Source organism: Pygocentrus nattereri, chromosome 7 (genome assembly GCF_015220715.1).
Source record: "Pygocentrus nattereri isolate fPygNat1 chromosome 7, fPygNat1.pri, whole genome shotgun sequence".
NCBI classification, from domain to species: domain Eukaryota; kingdom Metazoa; phylum Chordata; class Actinopteri; order Characiformes; family Serrasalmidae; genus Pygocentrus; species Pygocentrus nattereri.
The window spans coordinates 10,710,398-10,731,448 of record NC_051217.1 but is presented as its reverse complement, the minus strand read 5'-3'; the positions used below and the strand labels follow the sequence as shown (position 1 = coordinate 10,731,448).

At 39.4% G+C, this 21,051-nt stretch overlaps 3 protein-coding genes across 8 annotated transcripts in view; 1 reads left to right on the top strand and 2 right to left on the bottom strand.

The window, feature by feature from the left end:
* Window positions 1-1,829: 1,829 nt before the first annotated feature.
* Window positions 1,830-6,357, bottom strand: LOC108440603 (tripartite motif-containing protein 35-like). Its single transcript, XM_017719591.2, has 6 exons — window positions 5,810-6,357; window positions 5,367-5,462; window positions 5,003-5,233; window positions 4,884-4,906; window positions 4,051-4,169; window positions 1,830-2,418 (listed from the first exon to the last, which is right to left on the bottom strand). Exons 1-6 carry the CDS (start codon window positions 6,209-6,211, stop codon window positions 1,877-1,879), a joined length of 1,413 nt encoding a protein of 470 aa, XP_017575080.1. The 5' UTR covers window positions 6,212-6,357; the 3' UTR covers window positions 1,830-1,876.
* Window positions 6,358-6,737: 380 nt separating this feature from the next.
* Window positions 6,738-10,624, top strand: rabl2 (RAB, member of RAS oncogene family-like 2). Its single transcript, XM_017719717.2, has 8 exons — window positions 6,738-7,393; window positions 7,660-7,689; window positions 8,235-8,314; window positions 8,716-8,795; window positions 8,948-9,059; window positions 9,193-9,290; window positions 9,380-9,463; window positions 9,554-10,624. The coding sequence occupies exons 1-8, from the start codon at window positions 7,287-7,289 to the stop codon at window positions 9,632-9,634; spliced, it is 672 nt and encodes a 223-aa protein (XP_017575206.1). The 5' UTR covers window positions 6,738-7,286; the 3' UTR covers window positions 9,635-10,624.
* A 921-nt stretch (window positions 10,625-11,545) lies between these two features.
* shank3a (SH3 and multiple ankyrin repeat domains 3a) overlaps window positions 11,546-21,051 on the bottom strand; it is a 284,439-nt gene continuing 274,933 nt past the window's right edge. For 3 of the 6 annotated variants that reach the window (XM_037539957.1, XM_017718888.2, XM_017718970.2), the window contains one exon: window positions 11,546-16,130. In XM_037539957.1, coding sequence (XP_037395854.1) covers window positions 15,575-16,130 — 556 coding nt within the window. In that variant the 3' untranslated portion in view covers window positions 11,546-15,574. Of the gene's footprint in view, window positions 16,131-17,860; window positions 17,902-19,348; window positions 19,686-21,051 lie in introns of those variants that run through there. The other 3 variants (XR_001858864.2, XR_005130467.1, XM_017719278.2) reach the window with 3 other exon arrangements.

Here is a 21,051-nt window from a genome sequence, read left to right as displayed (position 1 = left end):
TTGCAGGCGGGGTGCTGGAGCCTATCCCAGCGGTCATCGGGCGGAAGGCAGGATACACCCTGGACAGGTCGCCAGTCCATTGCAGGGCAGACAGACAGACACAGACAGTCACTCACACACTCACACCCAGGGGCAATTTAGCATGTCCAATTGGCCTGACTACATGTCTTTGGACTGTGGGAGGAAACTGGAGAACCCGGAGGAAACCCACGCAGACACGGGGAGAACATGCAAACTCCACACAGAGGGGACCCCGGTCACTTGGCTGGGAAATCAAACCCAGGCCCTCCTCGCTGTGAAGCAACAGTGCTACTAGGGGGTTAACCATCACATAAAATGGTCAACCAGAATGGCCAAGCTGGCCTATCAGCAAGGCTTTCAGCTGTTCAACCACTCTGACCATCTCAGACCAGAAAGAATGTGACTAATGACCAACCAAACCTAGCTGAGACCAGCTACGTACACAACAACACTTGTTTCAAATGCCCTAAGAAATGCTGAGTCTGTTGCAAAATAAAATATGCATGGCATCAGATGATGAATGTAGGCTGGCTGGTGTGGCATACTCTGAAGTGGTGTCTTAGGTACAATGCAGGCTAGGCTAATAAAATATTCAAAAACTTTAACTTCTTGTTCAACAGTTGCCTTAAAATAACTCTTTTGTAGTTGACATAAAGAATAGCATACTTGTTACGCAGCCTTCTGTATTCCAGAAACAATTATATGGTGGTTACTCTCTAGAAAGAGCAACATGCCCATCTTTAAGTAGGTGTGTAGCAACTAGCTGGTGCTCAGTTCTACTCTGGCCTTCTTGTGTTCCTCACTGAATACTCAGTTAACATAATGACTTCGCTGACAGCAAGTATCTAGTGAAGTGCTCCCAGCTCCTGTCCAAGTGACCAGCACAAATGTGTGCTTTCCCTGCACCTGCAGGTGGACTATGAGACTAAAAGTCGAAACAAACTCATCTAGTGTGCACACCTGGCTGGACTTCTCATAACCAGACTTCCATTAATCCTTGTCAAGCTTGTAAGCACTGAACCTGTGGCTCAGGAAGCTATTTCTGAAACTGGTTCCAAATTAAGCACTAAAGTACTGTAATACAGTACTGTGCAAAAGTCAGAGATTTTTCCAGTAAAAAAGATTATTACTCCTGTGTCATTAAAAGATAGATAAAATGTGACTCTCAGCAAATGTCATCCACCAAACTGTAACCATCAGATAAACAGTACTTAAAGCTTTCATCTTTGCAGAAAATTAAGCTCTATTGTTCTTTAAGATCTGAACAAATCCTCAGGTGTTTTTGTCCATCCTTCCACTGAGAGAAGACAACTCAATCTTATGGGTCTAAAAGGATGTGTAGCTGTTAAGAAGCCATCATGTGACCAAAATTGATTTTATATTTAGCTGTGGAGGCTGTGTATTTTTCTGTACAATATATGTTTTCTGCTTTTTTCCTGATATTGAAAAATTAATAACTTCTACTGAATGGCTATTCTAATTCGAAATTAAATAAATATGGTCTGACTTGTCTGATCTGACAAGTCTGTAGGGGAGCAATTAAACTTCCATTCCATTGACTAGATAGACACTGAAAACTAAGCATTTTCAGCTTTTGTTTTTAAAGTTTATTTAAATAAAAAAACATTAGTCACATAGTCTGAGGTTAAAGATAACCAAGATAAAATATAGAAGACAGAAGCAGATTATTAATAAAAATAATAATAGTAATTATTAACATTATATTTGTAATTATTATTGTAAGGGTAACAACAACAACAACTTATTTTCTGCTGTCACACCACAAAAAACACAAATGCAAGGTGAAATGTATGTTAATATAATCATCTGTATTTCTGTCTCTAGTGTTGAGTTTCTAACTCCTCTCCACTATTACAGAAGTCTTCATTGGTAAAATTCTGATTGGATTAACTGTGCTTTTGGTCCAAAAATAGGGAAAGACTCTCTCGTTAAAAGAAATTCTTAAACAATGCAGTTGTGTGTCAGTAAGAGGGTCAGAGAATGTGAGTTTTCCTTTGTTCCAGTCCAGATGGACTCTGATCCTCTCAAGCTCTCTGTTTTTCAGTGAGAGCTGGTTTTTCACTCCAGAGTTGTCAACAATGAACTGACCAGCATAATAACCCAGATCCCAAAACCCAGTTTCAACCAGAGGCTCCCCTTTTCTCTGGACAGATTCTCTAAGTACACCAACATACCATTGTGTATTGTTTTTAACCTCAACATCCCAGATGTGGATGCCTGAGTTGATGCCATCTGAACCTAAAATACATTCATAATAATCAAATCGTTCTGGATTACTGGGAAGCACTTGGGCAAAATCACTGAATCTCATGCTGGTCAGATCTTCAGAGACAACAGCAGTTGGTGGTGCAGTGTTAGGATCCAAGATCACAGGCACTACAAGGAGATAGAGGGAGAGAGAGGGAGAGACAGAGAGCCAGAGAACAAGAGCGAGAGAGGTAGATATTGAGGATATTAATAATTTAATATATTTAATTTATATAATGATAAAGACATACAAACATGGATATTTTACTCTGTTCATTCTAACTTCACTGTAAACCCAAAACTAAACAGAGCTCAAAATAGGGCAGAAAGAGAGAGACATTTGTTTATTTGCTGTCTTTTCAGTGATGGTGTTAAAATAAAGCACTGTGCTCGATCATGCTGGTGTTTTGTGTGTGTCTGTGTGTGTGTGTGTGTGTGTGTGTGCTTGGGTGGGTCCACTGACTGGGAGCTGAGAGAGGCTTGGAAACATGCTGTAGCTCCAGCATGAGTGCCTTAAAGCTATTATTCAGACTGCAGACAAATTGGATTTGTTTCTCAAATCAGATATTTTGAGAAGACTGTCGAAACTGTTATTTGCAAGTAATCTGATTGGATTTGTACATCCAGACAACACCAACCTATCTGCTTGGGTTGCTGTAACAAAGTAGGCGTCAGTAACTACATTGCTATGCTGGTGACACAGATGTCAAATGGGGATGCAGGAGAAATGGACATGGAGTGTCATGTCGCCCTCCAAACTGTTCAAAATTATATAGCATAAACATGAGCATATGATGCTCTTGTTGAATCCCAGCACTTCATTCACTCTGGATTTGACATTGTCATTGTTTGTCGCATTATGAGTGAAGCAAAAGACACTTTGAAATCCAATATGGGTCGCCAGAGCATCCAGACCGAGATACATCAGTAAAAATACACATCTCATATTTCATACTGTCTTGAAATGTGTTTTGGATCTGATATGCAAAAAATGAATATGTTAATGAATATGAATATCCAGACTATCAAAAATCAAACCAGATACAATCTGGATATGCCAAAAATTGGATTTGGGTTGGCAATGTGAATGTAGCCTTAGTTTACTGTAGTTTAGCTCAGTGTAATTTAGTATACTGCAAAATACCTGACCAAGGAAGCAGAGGAACCAGCTCTGTACCTGCTGGATCTGCTGTACTGGGCCTGGAGTGGAAGCCTCATAGTCTGCAGGATGCAGTACTGCTGACTAGCTGGGTTGAGTCATAACCAAGCACTGAATCTCGGCTAGTGTCAGTGGTGCCCAAATGAGAGGCACCTCACAAAGTAACACTGACTGTGGCTATTTCAGCTGTTGCGTCTTCCCTGACCTCGAGGACAATGAGGATGAGTGAAGCATCACTTAGGCATGGCCAAGCTCTCAGGTTTACGTCTGTCTGCACGTCCCAGACTACAGAAGTCCCTCTCCCCTCCCACCTTCCCTTTTTTTCACTGCTTCTCTCTCTCTTTCTCATTCTTTCTCTGATTGCCTCTTGGTCAGACAACAGTGAGCCACTGAAGTACCTGGGAAAGCTGCACAAAGATAACACAGCCATGGCCACTGTTCACAAATGGCATTTAATTTTAAATGTTAAAACACCTGCAAACTACAAAAGTCCAAACCTAAATTTATTATCTGATATAACCCATAAAAACCAAACATTACATTGTTATAAGAAAAAAGTAAGAATGGACTTTGGGATTTATAATGTACTCAAGTATACTCACTGTATTGAGCAATGCTCTGCATTTTCTCCCACACTTTGAACTTCAGGTTTCCAAGGTGCTTTGATACATCAATCAGAGCCCCAGAGGGGATCTCTGGATCCTTCAGGTTACACTGAGTTCTAGAACAACATTTTAGTATACAGATGAAACATATTAGGCCAATAATGTAAAATTTTAATCTGTTGCATTGCATTGCACTTGCATTGGCCAACAAACATAACTAAACACAATATCACTGGATAGACCACACAACCTCAAATGTTCTCCAATAACGTCCACAAAGTCAACGTTTATCAAGCTACATAATTATGGAAGTACAGGGTTCCACTACTATAGGATGTGCCACTCTGTTTGGTAGTTCAGTTTGCAGATGGCATATGCAAGCCCTCATCTCCATCACAATGACCTTCTCAAGGTAAATGATGTCCATGAAGAGAACAAACACACACAAACATACCACAGGCCTCACAGAGACAGAGAGCTAAAGAAATATATTCTTAACAAAAATTAAACATTTTCTACATTAAAAGATTTATTCTGTCAAAACAAAACATTTCCATATTTGTTATTTTTACGTAACCTGAAAATGCCAGCAGCCTTTACACTGTGTCAAAATGTCATGGTGAAATGAAATACTCTACATCTGCCATAAAATCTTTTTACATTAATTTACACTGAAAGTTAAGAATGTGTTTCCTTCTCCTGTGTTACTCTTAGATTTTGTTCTGACAGCAACTACATATCTCAATCTAAACGAGCATGTGTACACCTTCACCTGGTTTCAGAATTTCACAGAATAAAAAAAACATACACAACATACACACATTGCTTACCTTTTTGCTGTCATTGCATAGTTCTGTAATGCAGGGAAAAGGAGCATTTAAGTTTTAGGTTTTAAACTTGTCTACATTTTAAAATCCTTTGTTAAACCAGATGTACTGTATAGGCTTACCTGAAGAAAAGCAGTGTCATCTCTGTTCAGTTCTGTCTTTATTGTTTTGATTGAACTGGTCAGGTATGATATACTTTTATCCAGTTCCTCAATTTGCATCTTCATCTTCTGACTCTTCTCCTCCTCTTCCTCTATCAAGGCAACTATTCTGATGGCTTCTTCATCTCGCAGAAAGTCGTGAAGCCTTTCAAACTCCTTTCTTATCTCTTGTTGCACGCGCTGGGCTTGATTCTGAAACATACATAGATACATTTAGAAATGCACAACCATCACAAAGCTCTTCAGTAAATAAACTAAAAACTATGAAAAATTTAAATAAAATACATTTAAAAAATAAATAAAGAAAGAGTCAAATTGTCTATGCCTTTATGTGGTGTGACCATTCTTCTCTGGACTGCTTTGCTTTTTGAAGATTTTTCAGCTTCTCCTCTAAAGGTTGCAGTTTTGGCTGGAGTTCTTCCTAAAAACAACAGCAAAAAAACAAACAAAAAAACATAATGGAATTTTTACAAGTTCAGAAAAGCTGAATAGCAATATTTCACCAAATGTCACTTATTAAATAGTTAGCCTATTATTTTATTAGTGAAAGTATTTTTACAAGCACCATGAACGAAGGAGGAATTTGTTGTAACTAGATATGATGTAAAGTGTCTATACCTAAAGACAAAGTGTTACTTTGTAAATGATATACTTTATAAATTAAGGCAGCAGTTATACAGGGGTAGATTTAGAATTTGTATGTATGAACTCACTGGGTATTATTATCTTCCTCACTGAATTTTTACTGAACTATACTGAATGTCTTACCTTGAAATCTAGCGCTGCCTCATCAATGGGTCTAAAGCTATGATTGATGTGCCTCTTTGAGTCCCGACACACCAAACACACAGGCTGTTTATCCTCCAGACAGAAGAGCTTGATCTTCTCCTTATGAAGCCCACAGAGCGCCTCAGTCTCAGAAACTGCTGAAGCTCTCTGACCTCTCTCCTGTAAGAACACCTCACACAGGTTCTTCAACACAAGATTCCTCGGAGGATCAGATTTTGAGGATCTTCTTCTGCAAACTGGACAGAGTAGGTTTTCATTTTGCTCCCAGAACTTCTGGAGACAATCTTTACAAAAGCTATGAGAACAAGACAAAAACACCGGATCAGTGAAGACTTCAAAACACACAGGACAAGAAAAGTCTGAAGCAAATTTGGATGCCATCTTCTGTGAAGTCGCGCAGTTAATGTTTTTAGTTTCGATTTCAGTCCGCTTTCACTTCAATGATTTGTCTTATGTTGTGTCAATCATCTTTAAAAGGAAGTTAATGAAAACATATGGTGCTTGTGATTTACTTAGGAAATTTCGAGAAAACTGTATAAATTAAATATTAATATATGAAATGACCCATTTATAACTGTAGTAAAATGGTGGACTCGTAGATTGGCCGGTGTCCGGGGAATCTACAATGCACATTGTCATGAAGCTTCTCAAACTCCTTCCTTCTGCTGTTGTACACGCAGATTGAGCTTGATTCTGAAACATATAAAGATACGTTCAGAAATGCACAACCATCACGATGCTCCTCAATAAATGAACCAAAAAAATAAGATTAAATAAAATACATTTTTAAAAGAATGAAAGAGTGCGTTAGATGGAGAACACTATCAGAACATAGTAACTGTTTATGTGATATCACCGTTGGACAGCAGAGGCCGCTCTCTCTCTCTCTCCGAAGAGAACTGTTTCCGCTCGCTCCCGTGAGCGTCTCGTTGCATAGAAACAGTCAGTGGGATTACATGCGAATGGCTAGCAAGCTAACTTCAATATGCTAAATCAATATGCTGCGCTGTTTTACTGAGACATTTAGCTAGTTCGAGTATAATACCGTTCTTGTTTCTCGGCCTGTAATTAAAGCTCTTGAAGATTTGCGCTGGGTTATCTAACACAAACACGAGCCTATAAGCTCGTTAGCGTTAGCTAGTTAACCTTTCTTTCACAGCTAGCTAGCTGGATAACGTCAGTTAGCTATGATAGCTTCGTAAGGACCGAAGTTATAGCTAGCCGGTAAAGTTCAGCTAGCTAGCTGCAGCTTAAGTTGTTTTTTTGCAGAGGTGAAAAGCTGATATGGGTTTATGTTCCAGTTAGCTAGAACCTTGGTTGGGTCTGTGTCGCTGACACCGGACTGTTACACTGCTGCCTGGCTTCTCGTAAGCTAGCTAGCGTTAGTTAGCCAACGCACCGAGTAAACAGACGTTGCGTGTCTCTGCGTGCTGGCTAACTGTAATCCTTTCCGAGAATGGCGGGGGATGCAAACAGTATTCCTGAGCTAGAACAGGAAAAATACGATACGGATGAGCAGGTGAAAATTATCTGCCTCGGCGACAGTGCAGTCGGGAAATCAAAGTAAGTTGTCGTGTTTTGTGCAGTGACGATTCCTAATCTAAACTAGGCTTTGCTGGCTACTTCTCAGTTTTTATTTTCAGTGCCTTCATTTTGAGACTTGTGTGTTGTAGTTTTAATATGTAGAATATGGACAGAATGTTTTCTTGCGTTGCCACAAATTTGCATTGATTAACTATGTAGGTTATGTTTACAACACTAACGTTATCTATAATGGCGCTTAAATACGTGATGTCTTAGGTTAATATCTTCACGCTTTTGCCTTACAGGTTAATGGAAAGATTCCTCATGGACGGATAGTATCCTTTGACACATATTTATCCACGCTTTTTAAAAAAGACATGTTTTCAAGGGTTCCTTAGTAAAGGGAATTGTTCTATTTAGAACCTTGATTTCTATATAAAACAATTTCATGCTTAAATGAGTCTTTGTATAGTGAAATGATTCTTCAGACTGATGTAGAACGTGTTATGAATGGTTTTATATAGAACTTTTTTTTTTTTAAATGATGCCATATAGCACCACAATGGTTCCTCTATTGTTAAAAGCTTGGCATCGTAACTGCAGCAAACCCCTTTTTCGTGTTATGTAGTTAGAACCATATACAACACATTCTCCATCAGTCTGAACCATTTAAGCATGAAAAAAATAGTAATTCCTTTTACTAAGGAACCCTTGAAGAACTGCCTGTTTTAAGAGTAATGTTAATTATCTATCTATCTATCTATCTATCTATCTATCTATCTATCTATCTATTGTTCTGTTGTTCTTTCTGCCTGTCTCTACTACTTTATATGGAACTGTAGTTTATGGAAAGTAATCAAATTCCTATCACATCTGTCAGTCGACCTCAGCAGCTGTCGACCTACGCCCTGACTCTATACAAATATACAGCCACAGTCAATGGGAGGTCTATTCTAGTTGGTAAGTAAGCCAGTCTGTCTGTTGTGCTTACTGTGAACCAAACTTGCTCAGTATTGAAAAGTGTTATGTGAAGTTTAACTCATTCATGCCCATATAAAAAATGCTAAATATCATTTGGTCAATATGTTCCTGGAAGTAGCCTGAAGTTTGTTTCCCAGACAGGGATTAAGCCTGGCCCAGGAACATATTTTCTCTTCAATGGAGAATCTCCTTTCAGAATGCTGTGCAGTCCAAGACTAGGTTTAGTCTCATTTTGGGGGTTCATTAGATCACATTAAATCTAGTGTTTAAAACCGCAGTATGAAATTTGATTGTCAATAAAAAAACAATTGTCAAAACAATGACTTTGTGGATGTAAGTGGTTCATGTGAGTTTATCTAAAATGTTTTTTTATATAACAGATTTTTGGGACACAGCAGGACAGGAGCGGTTTCAGAGCATGCACCCTTCCTACTACCACAAAGCACATGCTTGTATCATGGTAAACTGTTTTCTAAAACTGCACTCAACTTCTTTGAATTACAATTAGTATAGCAGTAGTAATGATAACAGTCCACTGATGTATGTTAGACAACTGGACAGTGGTTTCATGCTAAGAGAAGTGAGCAGGATATATTTCCATATTTTACATAGGTCTTTGATGTGCAGAGGAAAGTAACTTACAAGAATCTTCCCAACTGGTATAAAGAGCTGCGAGAATACAGACCAGAAATCCCGTGTCTGGTGGTGGCTAACAAAATAGATGGTGAGATCATAACTCTTATTTCATTTTCAAAATGTTCCTAATAAATGTTCCTCATGCTTACAGTCACAAGCTAATTTATGTCTTTGCTATTTTGTTTTGTATCTCTCAACACTGCTTATGGATGGCGTAAAAGCTGACATGCGGGTGACACAAAAGAGCTTTAATTTTGCTAAGAAGCTGGGACTGCCTTTCTACTTTGTATCTGCTGCTGATGGTACAAATGTGGTTAAGGTGGTATTTAAACAGTTCTCATTTAAAGCTTTGAGACATATTTAAGAAACTGTTTGTTTCACATGAATGACCATGAAATGTGTTTCCAGGTTTTTAAAGATGCGATTAACCTGGCCTTGTCTTACAAGAAGAACTCCAGTGACTTTATGGATGAGGTCATGAGAGAACTGGAGGTTTGTGTCTTTGCTATAATCCAGTGTTAAAGCTGTGTTGGTGTGGTTTACGCTGGGATTGATCAACATGTGCTTCCTGCCTTGCTGCAGAATTTTGAGCTGGAGAGCAAAGAAGAATCATCTGATAAAGAGGAGGAAGAATGTAAAGAGGGAAAAACAGAATCAGCCTGATCATCTCTCTCTCTGATTGTGGTGGTAACTGTTATGCTGAATGTTGGCCAGACTATGTTTTGACATTGTTTAAATCATGGCTGCTCACTAACTGTCCTGAATACAAAGTGAAAACACCTGGGACAAAGCTCTACCTCAGACCTATGACATACATACCTTATTGGGATTCTGTATGGAATACACAGACTTTACATGGAATACTCAAGTTTTATGTGTCAAGATTTTACATGCATTCATTGTAGGCTTTTTCATAAAAGAAATGTCAGTCTGATGGATAGCTAATTGAAGTCCAGTGGGGTGTTGGTATTTCACCAAAACTTACATTCCTGGAAGAAGGACCTCATGAACAAGAGCTGGCAGCATGTTGTAAATATGCAGGGGTGAGGAGAGATTGTACTGTAACATCGGCATGTTTTCACACCTGTGATATTACAGTGAAATGCCTCAGTAGCACTGTTGATGTTTTGTGTTCTTCTGAACCTGTGAGAAGCATTGGTAGGTATCCAAACTGTTTGTAATGGTAGAAATGAATGTAAAAGGACTAGTTCCTAGCAAACTGTGCTTAGTAATGCTCTGTGTGGCATTAGTCTGGTGGTGGAACCCCTCATAATCATGTTCTAAAGGTTATCAGGTGCTTGCATGAGGTGCACATGTTTTTAAAAACAAGCTTTTTAAAACAGTTTGTCCTGTGGTAGACAAATGATGATTTAGGGCCAACATTAGAAGGCGTATAATGTAAAATCAATATTATGATTACCAGCGTAATCTTTGCACAAACTGTGAAGAGGACTTATGACTTTTTTTTTTTTGTATGAAGCACTATGTACATCCATGTAAGTCACAAGATAAGATCTCTCGACTAGGAATGAAAATACTATGTGTATTAGACTGGAAACCCATTCCTGCTACAGCTGCTTTTTCATTGAGCCTTTGATGTTCACATGGAAACATCTTTGTATGTGCTGCAATTAAACACTGCTGCTTAAATTAGTTTGGGTATGCTTTTAGCTGTGTGAGCTTTAGGCTTGCTGTGGCGGTATGATCATTACTGCTCGTGTCTGTATACTCCTTGATCATCATACGCTTACGCCGTGTTGAGTTGATTAAGGGGAATTCTAGCGATTTCACAAAATTTCTGTCTAACAGTCATTAAGATGTTAACAAAGTCATTGAGAGATTTGATGTGAAATGTGCCATTCCCGAGAAGCTTAGCGACTCAGACTTGTTAACAGTGCATGTGACGACCCAGACTGAGGCGTTTAATTCTTCTAAAAGCTCCCTCACAGAAAGTTGATGATGATGATGATGTGGTGCTGCCTGAAGTTTTCCAGTAGTTTTGATGAAATTTTGGCCTAAAACATATTTTGTAAAATCCAGAGGGATACATGCAGGGTATTGAAAAACAAAGTAGTACGCACTACTGTACCAATATCAACATCAAATAAAAAAAATTAGGACTCATGTAGGTTTATGGTTTTGACAGTAAATGGCTATATTTGCATTGTAGACTTCACAACCCATGGCTATCACAACTATACTAAAGTAATCTGAGTCGGTAATTTTTTTCTATATTGAACGATTTCACATCAAACCACTGTGAATGACTTTGCATTCCAATCACTGAATTATGCAGACATGAAAAATCAGTGAAGTTCCTGATAAGCAATCTCAAGAAGATTACATACAGCAACTTAGCCTCTTTGCTCCAGTGCAATATTTTGGACACTTGGCTGATGCACATTTAAGGTCACAGTAAATTGACTGATTTTTGGCTTAGCTATTACTTACTTTGTTCACATAAAGAAGCCTTGAGAACTGGGTTGTCATCTGGATTTGAAACACATTGAAAAAGAACTCTTCCGAGCATGATGAAGCCATTAGAAAACAATGATAACTTAAGCACCAGGGAAATGCATTTCTTACCATTTTTATTGTGCTTTTGTTGGTCAGGAAACAAGAGTGACAACTCTACAGAGCATGGTAATGTGAATGATGTGTTTTATTTCATGTTTCCCCCAACCATTTTTGTTAAATATGGTAAAGTTACAAAGAAATCATCTGCAATTTCCATTGTCACTCTATTTTTTTTGTTTAAAGAATCAAAGCCCTCCTGTATCTGAGCTGCATCAGTGAAGAGGAAGGGGGAAAGAGGGGAAAGTCAATCTAATGCAGTCAGTCACTCAAAAGCTCGCTGGAGTTCAGCCAAAACAAAACTAATACTCAAACCCAGAACTGAAGTGTCCTTGAAAAGCCCATAAAACCAGGTCAGTTACAGGTTAGTGTAATACTTTACAAAACATAAAAATGTATCTGACTTCTACTCGAAGGAAAAAAAAACCTTCTGCACTAGATACAATGAGAGATGCAGCTGGAACTGTCTGGAGTTCTCAAGATTTCCAGGAGGTGGCACCATAGTGCTGATTCTAACAGCTTTAGACCTCAACAGAACTATTGTCAAGCTAAAAACTACTTACTTTTTGGCACATTCTTTTTTTTTCTTTTCATCTTTCACTTGTAATTACTAATCACTCCATACAGACACAAACACAAAAATAAATATCCCAAAATAAAGAGAGGGGATGAAGAGAGTGCTGGAATATGAATATGACCAGTGCAAATGAACGTTATGGGTTCAAAGAGAGGACTGATTGTGAACATAATTCATGGGCTCAGGATGTCCGTGTAAAATCCAAAGCAGAGCAGAACAACACCAGTTATCTTCCTCTGTCTCTCTCAGGAAGGAGAGACAGTCACAAATCAACAGCATCTGGTGTTCTTAAAGCAAACAAGAATGTACGTTGTTTTATATGGACAGAACCATAAATCATCTATTTTAGAGGCTGGTTCCTCCTCTCCAAATTAAAATCACAATAGGTTTAATTACTTTAACTAGATTTTAAATTAATTACTAAGCTTGAAAAGCTTTGGAAAAGAAGCTCATTTCCAGGATTAAGTTCAATTAAGAGCTACTTGATGCACATTTCCAAGTATGATATAAAAAAAAATGCTGGTCTGCAGTGGAGGACGTGAATGTAAGTCACAGTTTTCTCAGGGTTCCATCTCCAAATCAGCTCAGAGCTTTCCCTCTGCAACGTTCTAGCTTCAGAGCTTAAACAATTTGGACGCCTTATACAGGAGGGAAAAGGGAAAGGCATTACCTCTGTCTGTGGTTTTGTTCAGTTCTTAATTATTCTTCTTCATTATTAAAGAAGTTTGAATTCTGAAATGTTAATTCAGTTAAAGAGCCCATGTCATAATAAAATGCACTGCTTTTTGTGACATCACAAAAGCAGTGACATCAAAAAGTTTCCATATATGGACTAGGGAGTAAATGCTATGTTCAGTTTTCAGTTTTCCTTTTCTTGGTTGTGAAGACATGAGGTGAGGTTGGTCCTTTCCCTTTCTCTAGCACTATTCTCATCCAAGTGGAGGAATGAAAAAAGTCCACTTTGTAAATTAGGCGACCAGAATTCCCACCTGCATCCAAGCCCATATGCTAGAAGGGCGCAGTGGAAGGCTCTGAGATGTGGATTAGGACTCAAAGTGATGATAGGTGCTAATTCTAAAAACAACATAGCCATCAGGATAGCGGATTTACAACACAGTGTTCCTGCCAAGTACATGGGGGGGTGGCTCCAGAAGGTTTCATTATAAAGATGCATGGATTCTGCAAAAGAGGACTTGTCCTTGGCTCTCATGTCTGAACTCACTTTGTGGATTCCAACATCAGTGATGAATCGTTGGTGTTTAGGTATTTTAGCACACAGGCTAATGTCTAATGTCAGTTCTTATTCAGACATTTAATACTCATGTCTTTTTCTTCTGGTACCAACATTTCTTAAAGTAAAGTAAATAAACTGGTGAGATTTGTGTGTGTTTGCGCACATGCGTAGTGACACTGAATTAAACGTGTGTGTTGTATTCTTAGAGGTAAGATGGAAGTGATGGAAGTGGAGAATGAGAATGGATGGCTTGAATGCTAGCACCTTGTTTTGTGCAAATCATCCCCAAACTCGGTCCATACAAAGGATAAAATCTTTTTCACCTTTTTCGACAGGTGGTTAACTATGCATATATGCCAAACATTCATATATAGATCTATATATTTTTTGATTTTTAAAAATTTATATGAAAACTATCATATATACATTGCTTGTGATTGATATAAAAAGCAAATAATTTGTAATTTGTCCATATATACAGTCGTGAGTTTTGAAAGGACAGCTTTTTTTAAGTGTCATCATCTATTAGTCTTTCTAAAATTCAGTCTAAGGTAATTAATAAAAAATTATTCTAAGCAGTATATTTCACAAGCTACAAAATCCACCTATGATGGGGTTTAACAGAAAACAATAAATAAATAAATAAGCCCAAATGAACTGCCGAAATGCTTCAGTGCTTTAGAGCTGAGCTGAAGAGCCCCTGAGCCACACGAGCCCCTGTGTAGTGGCTCAGAAAATCTCTTACAATTATAGATTCTGCCTTCTGTTTCTTTTATGAGATCTTAAACATCTGTCAGTAACATGCAGCTGAGCTACCATGTAGGGTAAAGATGTTTCACATCCCACGGTGGCCCCATCACACCACACAAAAACACGCAAGCACACTCTTTTATTGCGTAGCTGATCTCAAATTTACCTAAAAATCACCAAATAAAAAATACTGCACAGAAGATGGTTAAGACTTTGGGTAAAATTTGATATGGAGGAATATTCATGTGTGCGAGTGTGCGAGGAGCTGTTCGTTGACAGTGTCACAGAGATGTTGTCAAGTACTTAGTTGTGTGTGTTTGTGTGTGAGATACAGGGGCTCAATCCAACACACTCTCCACCATGGGACCCCCTAATTGTAGGCGGAAGACCAAGTTTTGTAAATTACATAAACTCATCAAATAAAGTAAGTGGAAAAAAGGGGATGGTACAATGCGCTGTTAACAAATCTGATACCTGTCACACCTCAAGATGTGACTTTTCATGCTACAGTCCATAAAAGGATGACCAGTAGGAAAAAAAGTCATTTTCAACAGTGTTTTTTGTCTTTATATAGAATACCATATATAAGTTTTATATTTCTGACAAAATGTTATATTCATATATCTATATACTTTTCTGTCAAATATATATATGTATATAATTGGTAAAAATGAGTAAATTATTGATGGAATAAACATCATCTAAGGGAGAGAGACTAGTGCACTTCTGCACAGTTCATCTTGTCTTTTTTCAGTCTCTCTCCTTTTTCAAAGCTATGCAAATACATTGAGATATCCTATCTAATGTCACGTTCCCTTTGGAACCCCAAAGGAAATGTCTTGATTATGAAAAAGCCACTAGTGTTGGTTTAACATTCTCCAGATGTAATACGTCCCTCAGCCAGAAGGGGGCAGGCCGCAAGTAGAAACGACCCAGCCACACCCACTCTGCTCATCCACGACTAAAAAATACTCTGAAAGGCAACTGAACTTCCTTCTTCCAACATCATCCCTCCTTTTGTTGTTGTTTTTTTTGTTGTTTTTCTTTGAATGACTGGGAGAACCTTAAGCGGCAGATAGCGATAGGCCAAGGGTACAGGAAGGGGGGAAAGAGGGAGGAGAGGAGGTATGGAAACCGAGGGTGAATATCGTGTTCAGTAATGCAAGTCAAGCTTTCACTGATAAGGTGTTCTACACGGGAATCATGCAAATCTGAGCCCCACTCTAATAAACGGAACCCATCTAATCGTCTGCCAGTAGCAAAATGGGAGGGGTTTGGAGCGAAACTGCTACTAAAGAGGTGGGGCTTACTTCCTTTGAACTAATAAGATGACTCAGGGCCTAAGTAAGGACACATTAAACGAAACTCACAAAAGAAAACAAAACCCATGCAAAAATGATGAAGGAAAAGTGTGGCAAAAAAGAGAACTTTGTGGTGAGACTAGCTACAGACGCAGCAGGGCGAGGGGTCAACTCTCCAGCAGCTGTTTCAGGGCGCGCTCGATGTTCATTCGGTGTCCGACGCGGGTCACCCCCAGCTCGGCGAAGTCGTCCTTGGTGAGTGCAGGCAGGTGGGAGCCCTCGATCTCATGCTCCTGGAAGCGCTCACGGTGTTCACCCAGATTAATGCTCACCAGCCAGTCGCCCACATCGTACTTGTTCCACAGGTGGAGAGGCTTCTGGTGGAAGGGGCGCAGGGTCAGCAGTGGGGCAGGCAGGCCGGGGGAATGGGCAGGCGATGGGGAGCGACTCCTGGCGCTGGAGCTCCGCATTACAAAGCGCACCTCTTTAGGCTCATGAGGCAGGCTGAGGCTAGAGGATTTGAGGATGGTGGGGGGAGTAGTGGGGGAGGTAGCCAGGCCAAAGCCCCGGATAGGTCCTAGAGGGTCAGAGCGGTCTGGAGAGCCAGAGCCAGGGCTGGGAGTCCGACGGGTCACCGGGTAACGGCTGCCCGGCCGGATGGTGTAGGTGGTACCGTAACTTCTCTGAGAGATGGTGTGGAGCTCTCCTAGACTGCTGAAGAGTCTGAGAGAGAAAGAGAGAGAGAGAGAGAGAGAGAGAGAGAGAGAGAGAGAGAGGAGTAAGAACGAAAAGAAGAAAGAAGGAATGGAATGGAAAGGAAGAAAAGAGAAGGAGAAAGTGAAAATTCAGTTTGTGTAGTAACACAGGAAAGAGCCTAATGAAACTGTTCTATTCTACTCTGTCGTGGCTCTTTCCTGAGAGGTCTATCATTCATGAATCATGAGTCAAACCAGTTATTTTAAGACAGCGGATTTAATTAAATTGGCCAGAGATGTGGCAAACGCATTAACACCGTGTTAGTGAGATGTTCCATTAATGCGTTTAGCCGGAACACAAGCAAGAGGTACTACAGTGCTGTTGGATTAGAGACAGTGTGCCTAAACAGCCTGACCTGATGAGCGTCTGTTAGTTTAGAAAACCCCAAGAAAGCAGAATGCCCAGCAAAATTCAAACAGCAGAATTTAATCTGGGAAATATCCTCCCTTTGGAAGTATAGCCCAAGGTGATAAGATACGTAGAATATAGCCTCTCACTACCCTAAAGGACATTATAAAATAAACTAATTCAGATGTTTATTAAAAGCAAGGCTGCAAACCTTCTCATCTAACGAGAAAAACGGTTCATCAATGCTTGCAGAATTGAGTATTTGCAGGTCTTTAATACTTTCAGAGACAATAAAATGAACAAAGGTGAATAATTGACTCATAAGTTTTCCAAGTGTCGGTACTAATACTCCACATGTTGAAAAAGATGTAATGTGTGGTCAATAACTGGCCTCTGGGCAAAAATGTAGCAAGAAAAAGTGAAATAATGATATGTATCAAGTTAGATGAAATATGAATGGAACTAAAACTTTGTTATCTTCAAATATGTAAGTCCTGGTAGAGCATATCAAGCAAGGTAACATGCATCAGGTGAGCAGCCCATCGACCTATACAACTGACAGAGAGAGAGAGACAGCAAAGCAGGGAAGGGATGGAAAACTCAACCTTCAAATGACTGAACAGAAGGTTCCAACATAAACAGAGCGACGGTCTGACTTCTTGTCACACACTGAATATGTCCCACTGATGACTAATCACAACACTCAGTTAATCAGTGACTATCAATCTATTTCAGCACTGACCACTAGGGGTATAACAATACATCATGACACAAAATACTGCGATGCAAACATGTGTCATGTAAAAACATGCTAAAGATTGCAATGAGTCTGGTTGCAGCACATTCAGTGCTATAAAATGCACTTCCATCTGCAGTCATTTTTCTTAATTGAATCCAGTTCTGAAAATCTTTTGTTGTAAACTCAGAATTGTGAAGCAAATTGTGAGCTGACTATTGTTACACCCCTACTCACCACTTTATTGCTTAAAAGTGTTTTCTGTTGCTAGGAGTCATGGAAATCTACACTTCAATCCCTGATTTTGTCTTTCCCAGCTCTTCAATCTTGCAAGAAGGACCAAGTGTCAAGAATAATGTTTCAGATAAACACAGCTTGAACACAACTTGCACTTAGCCTTAACCACAGACCCCCAATCTCTTAACTGTGTGATTAACTATGCTTAACTGTGAGTGTAGATGTTAATGTGATGGCTGAAGTGAGATGAGTAGCCAGCGAGACACAGGTGGGCGAGGCACAGGTGGAGGAGTAGAGAAGCGGGGCTTGTCTGAAGAAGAGGGGGCAGGGCATGAAAAGGAAAGAGAGGAAGATGAGATGACGCATGCGCACTTACACAGGTGCCCGGCCCTCCGGGGCTTAGCCTCAGATTCAGTTCTAGACAGAGCAGCGTGGCATGCAGAGAGAGAGTGTGAGCAGAGAGATAGAGAGAGAAAGGGTGAGAAAGAAGGAGAGAGAGATACAGAAAGAGAGAGAGAGAGAGAGACAAAAAGAGAGTGAGATAGAGGCAATGATAAACAAAGAGCGGTTGGTTAGCATCAGTCCATGAGAGAGCAGAAACAGACAGGCATTTCACATCAACAATGTCAAACCAACCAAAAGCCATGAGACAAATCAACAGCTGGCCCCAGACTTCAGCTTCTCCTCTGGAGTTCAATTTTGGATAGATATGGTCTGCCTAGCTAGTCAAAATGGTGCTGAACATTAGCATACAACAGTCAGTGTTGGAATACTTATATTACATAATATCACTGTTATTTCAAAACAAAATTTTCTTTTTTTTTTACCATTTTTATTTTTCTATGTCACTGAGCACGGCATCCGGTCATTTCATGATAAGTGGGCCAATAGTCCAAAATTACATTAACGTACACTAAACTAAAGAACATTTCTACCTTCTCCTGTAAAGTGAGCACTTTGGAGATAAATGGTTTTATTAATTACAGTGGTGATATATTGCATATGTCTAAGTCTAGGGTCAGGTGCCATAATGAAGAGAAAAAAAGAACCAAAAAGCATAAAAACCATGAAATGCACAGAGCAACAATTTCTCCAAAGAAAGGCAATGACAGTGTTAGGAATGGTGCAAAGAGCCACATGGCAGAGTTCGGCACGAACATATCATGAATCCTAAACCCCACCGTGAGCAAGCACTAGCCTAGACATGAATGAGTGAGGTCGAACAGGAATGAGGACAGAGAAAAACACTGGGACACTATACAGACTCCACGTAAGGAAATGACTGATGCTGATGAGGAGGAGAGGCCACCTTCATCACATGCCTTCAGTGACATCACAACTTTCACACTTCTGGCCCTCAGTGGCATCACACACATACCCACTATTATAGAAATATTTGTGCTGTTTAAGTGTTTCAAAAGTGGGACAAGTAGATGAGATATTACTATCAGAGAGCTGAAGATGTGTTTTGAGAGAGGTGGGGCATTGAGGTCGGTAGCAGAAGTTAGAAGTCACTCAGGTGATAGGTCGGAGGGTGAGAGAGTGCATTCCAGGCCCTCTGTTACCATGTGAACACCCCACAGGACCAATAACTATACCCTACACAACACACAAGAGATGGATGGGAACATCAACGTGGTGAAAAGTAGAACACAGTTTTTAATCAAATGTGCTAGATGGGACATGATAATTTTAATAAGAGAGAGACATTTTTTAGGGACTGGCCAGGGGGGGGACAAGGCAACAGATGACCTGGAGAATGTTATTACTAAAAGCAAAGTGCCATTAAAGGTTGTTTCATTAATGTGGGATTAGTGAATAGCTTTTTGAGATGAGAAAATAATAGGAATGATGTTTGATTTACCCTAGTGGGCTAAAAGCTAAGGTTTACTCTCTTCCATGTCCTTGTCACATCTGTAGGAATATAAAGGGCTTCAGTTGTATTTCAGGATATTAACAAAAAAGAACATTAGTGGTGCATAAAAAACCAAGAACAGAGAAATAAATTAATATTGACCATTGTGCCAGAAAATGCCTGTGTATTCCCATAAGATAAGCCTCTAGAGAGGACCTGCTGTGGGAAGTTCTTTCTAAGTTCCTACGCTGGTGATCTACAAGTTCTACAGCTCTGCTAAGAGACTAGTAAGTCTCCTTTACTTACCAGCAACCGTCGAGCGTTGAGATACTGCTGAAGCTCCAAACTTCTCAATGAAAAAAAGCAATTTAAACATTAGCCTTTCATGTTTCCTAAAGAGCAGGAGGCGACTGAAAAGACTGAATTATCTCGAGGTTAAATATGAGTTCATAACTGAATGCCACTCCTGCACATAGTACAGTTTGCACATCAGTCTGTCCACAACGTCTAGATCATTGCTGCTTAGGCAAGAACTGATTTTGCAGTTATTACAGATGCAAATCTCAATTTTTAATGTGCACCTGCTTTTAATGGAAGCAGTGTTGCTGTAGAGACAAAGCAGGATGAATCAGAGCTTTTCTTATGTGTTAACGTGACTAAATAGCAGATGAGGCAATGAAGGCTAACACTAATGCACAGATCTTTGAAAATTAGAATAGCATCAACCACTGTTAGCATGTGTGCTACACTGTAAACTATAATTTGCAGTCTGGCTCAAGATATATCTGCCAGATAACTGAGCCTAAACATAAAGCAATTAGGTTAAATGTAGGTTAACTGACTGAGATGACTAGACAAGAGTAGAATACTACAGCAGGACAAAACCTCCAACAAGACTGCTGTCCATCAGAAATTAAACAGATTTTTAAAAATGCTAATGTCAGCCATACACATATCTTATTACACATACCCACATGTGATGCAGGTTCTATTTAATTCTTCCATTCTAACTGTTAACATAGGAACATGTATAGAATGTTGCCAGCATCAAGAGAATATGTTAAAAAAAAGACTGGAAAATGTAATATTAAATCTCATTGGATACAATCTTTCAATACATTTTTCAAAGATGCTAACAGAACAGGTGGGAAATTTTATCATCATTGCTTTGAAAGAGCCAGTGAAAGCTGCAGCTCTGCCTAGCTATGCATCAGTTCTGCAAGAACTTGGTCGGAGTGAAACTTTTTCATACATCACACGTCCACGTTTACTCCAACAGTCTTAGCAGAGTGATGGGGCAGATTTATCTCACTTTTGTGGTGGCAGCAGACTTTGCGCACAATGCCGTCACATAGCATCTTAGGGGGATTTATCAGTGTGGCACACAATGCGGTTTGTGCTCAGTTGAAAATTGGAACAGTTTATTTTTGAGACGTCTGACTGTTCACATACAATTCAGGGAGTTGCCCAAAATGACATCCTATGTAAAATATTGGGATATTACAAAATGGACCATTCTTGCAATATGTCAAAATTCAGTCAAAGGCTTCTACATAATGGTTTGCTGCCTACCACAGTATGTGCAAATGTAATTTCACAAAAAGAAAAATTGTTTATATATCTAGCAATCCAGAGTGATTATGTATATTGAAAGGCAGAGACGTCAAGAGTCACTTTTTTCATTTGAAATGGCAGATTTTATGAAAAAAGTG

Excerpts from the sequence above, each read along its gene's own strand:
- LOC108440603 (XM_017719591.2), bottom strand. The coding sequence starts at position 6,211 with ATGGCATCCAAATTTGCTTCAGACTTTTCTTGTCCTGTGTGTTTTGAA. Across the intron at positions 5,463-5,809 it reads AGGCAGCGCTAGATTTCAAG|GAAGAACTCCAGCCAAAACT; the intron begins GTAAGACATTCA and ends TGTTGTTTTTAG. Across the intron at positions 5,234-5,366 it reads AATGGTCACACCACATAAAG|AATCAAGCCCAGCGCGTGCA; the intron begins GCATAGACAATT and ends TGTATGTTTCAG.
- rabl2 (XM_017719717.2), top strand. The coding sequence starts at position 7,287 with ATGGCGGGGGATGCAAACAGTATTCCTGAGCTAGAACAGGAAAAATAC. Across the intron at positions 8,315-8,715 it reads TGGGAGGTCTATTCTAGTTG|ATTTTTGGGACACAGCAGGA; the intron begins GTAAGTAAGCCA and ends TTTATATAACAG. Across the intron at positions 9,060-9,192 it reads GGTGGCTAACAAAATAGATG|CTGACATGCGGGTGACACAA; the intron begins GTGAGATCATAA and ends ATGGCGTAAAAG.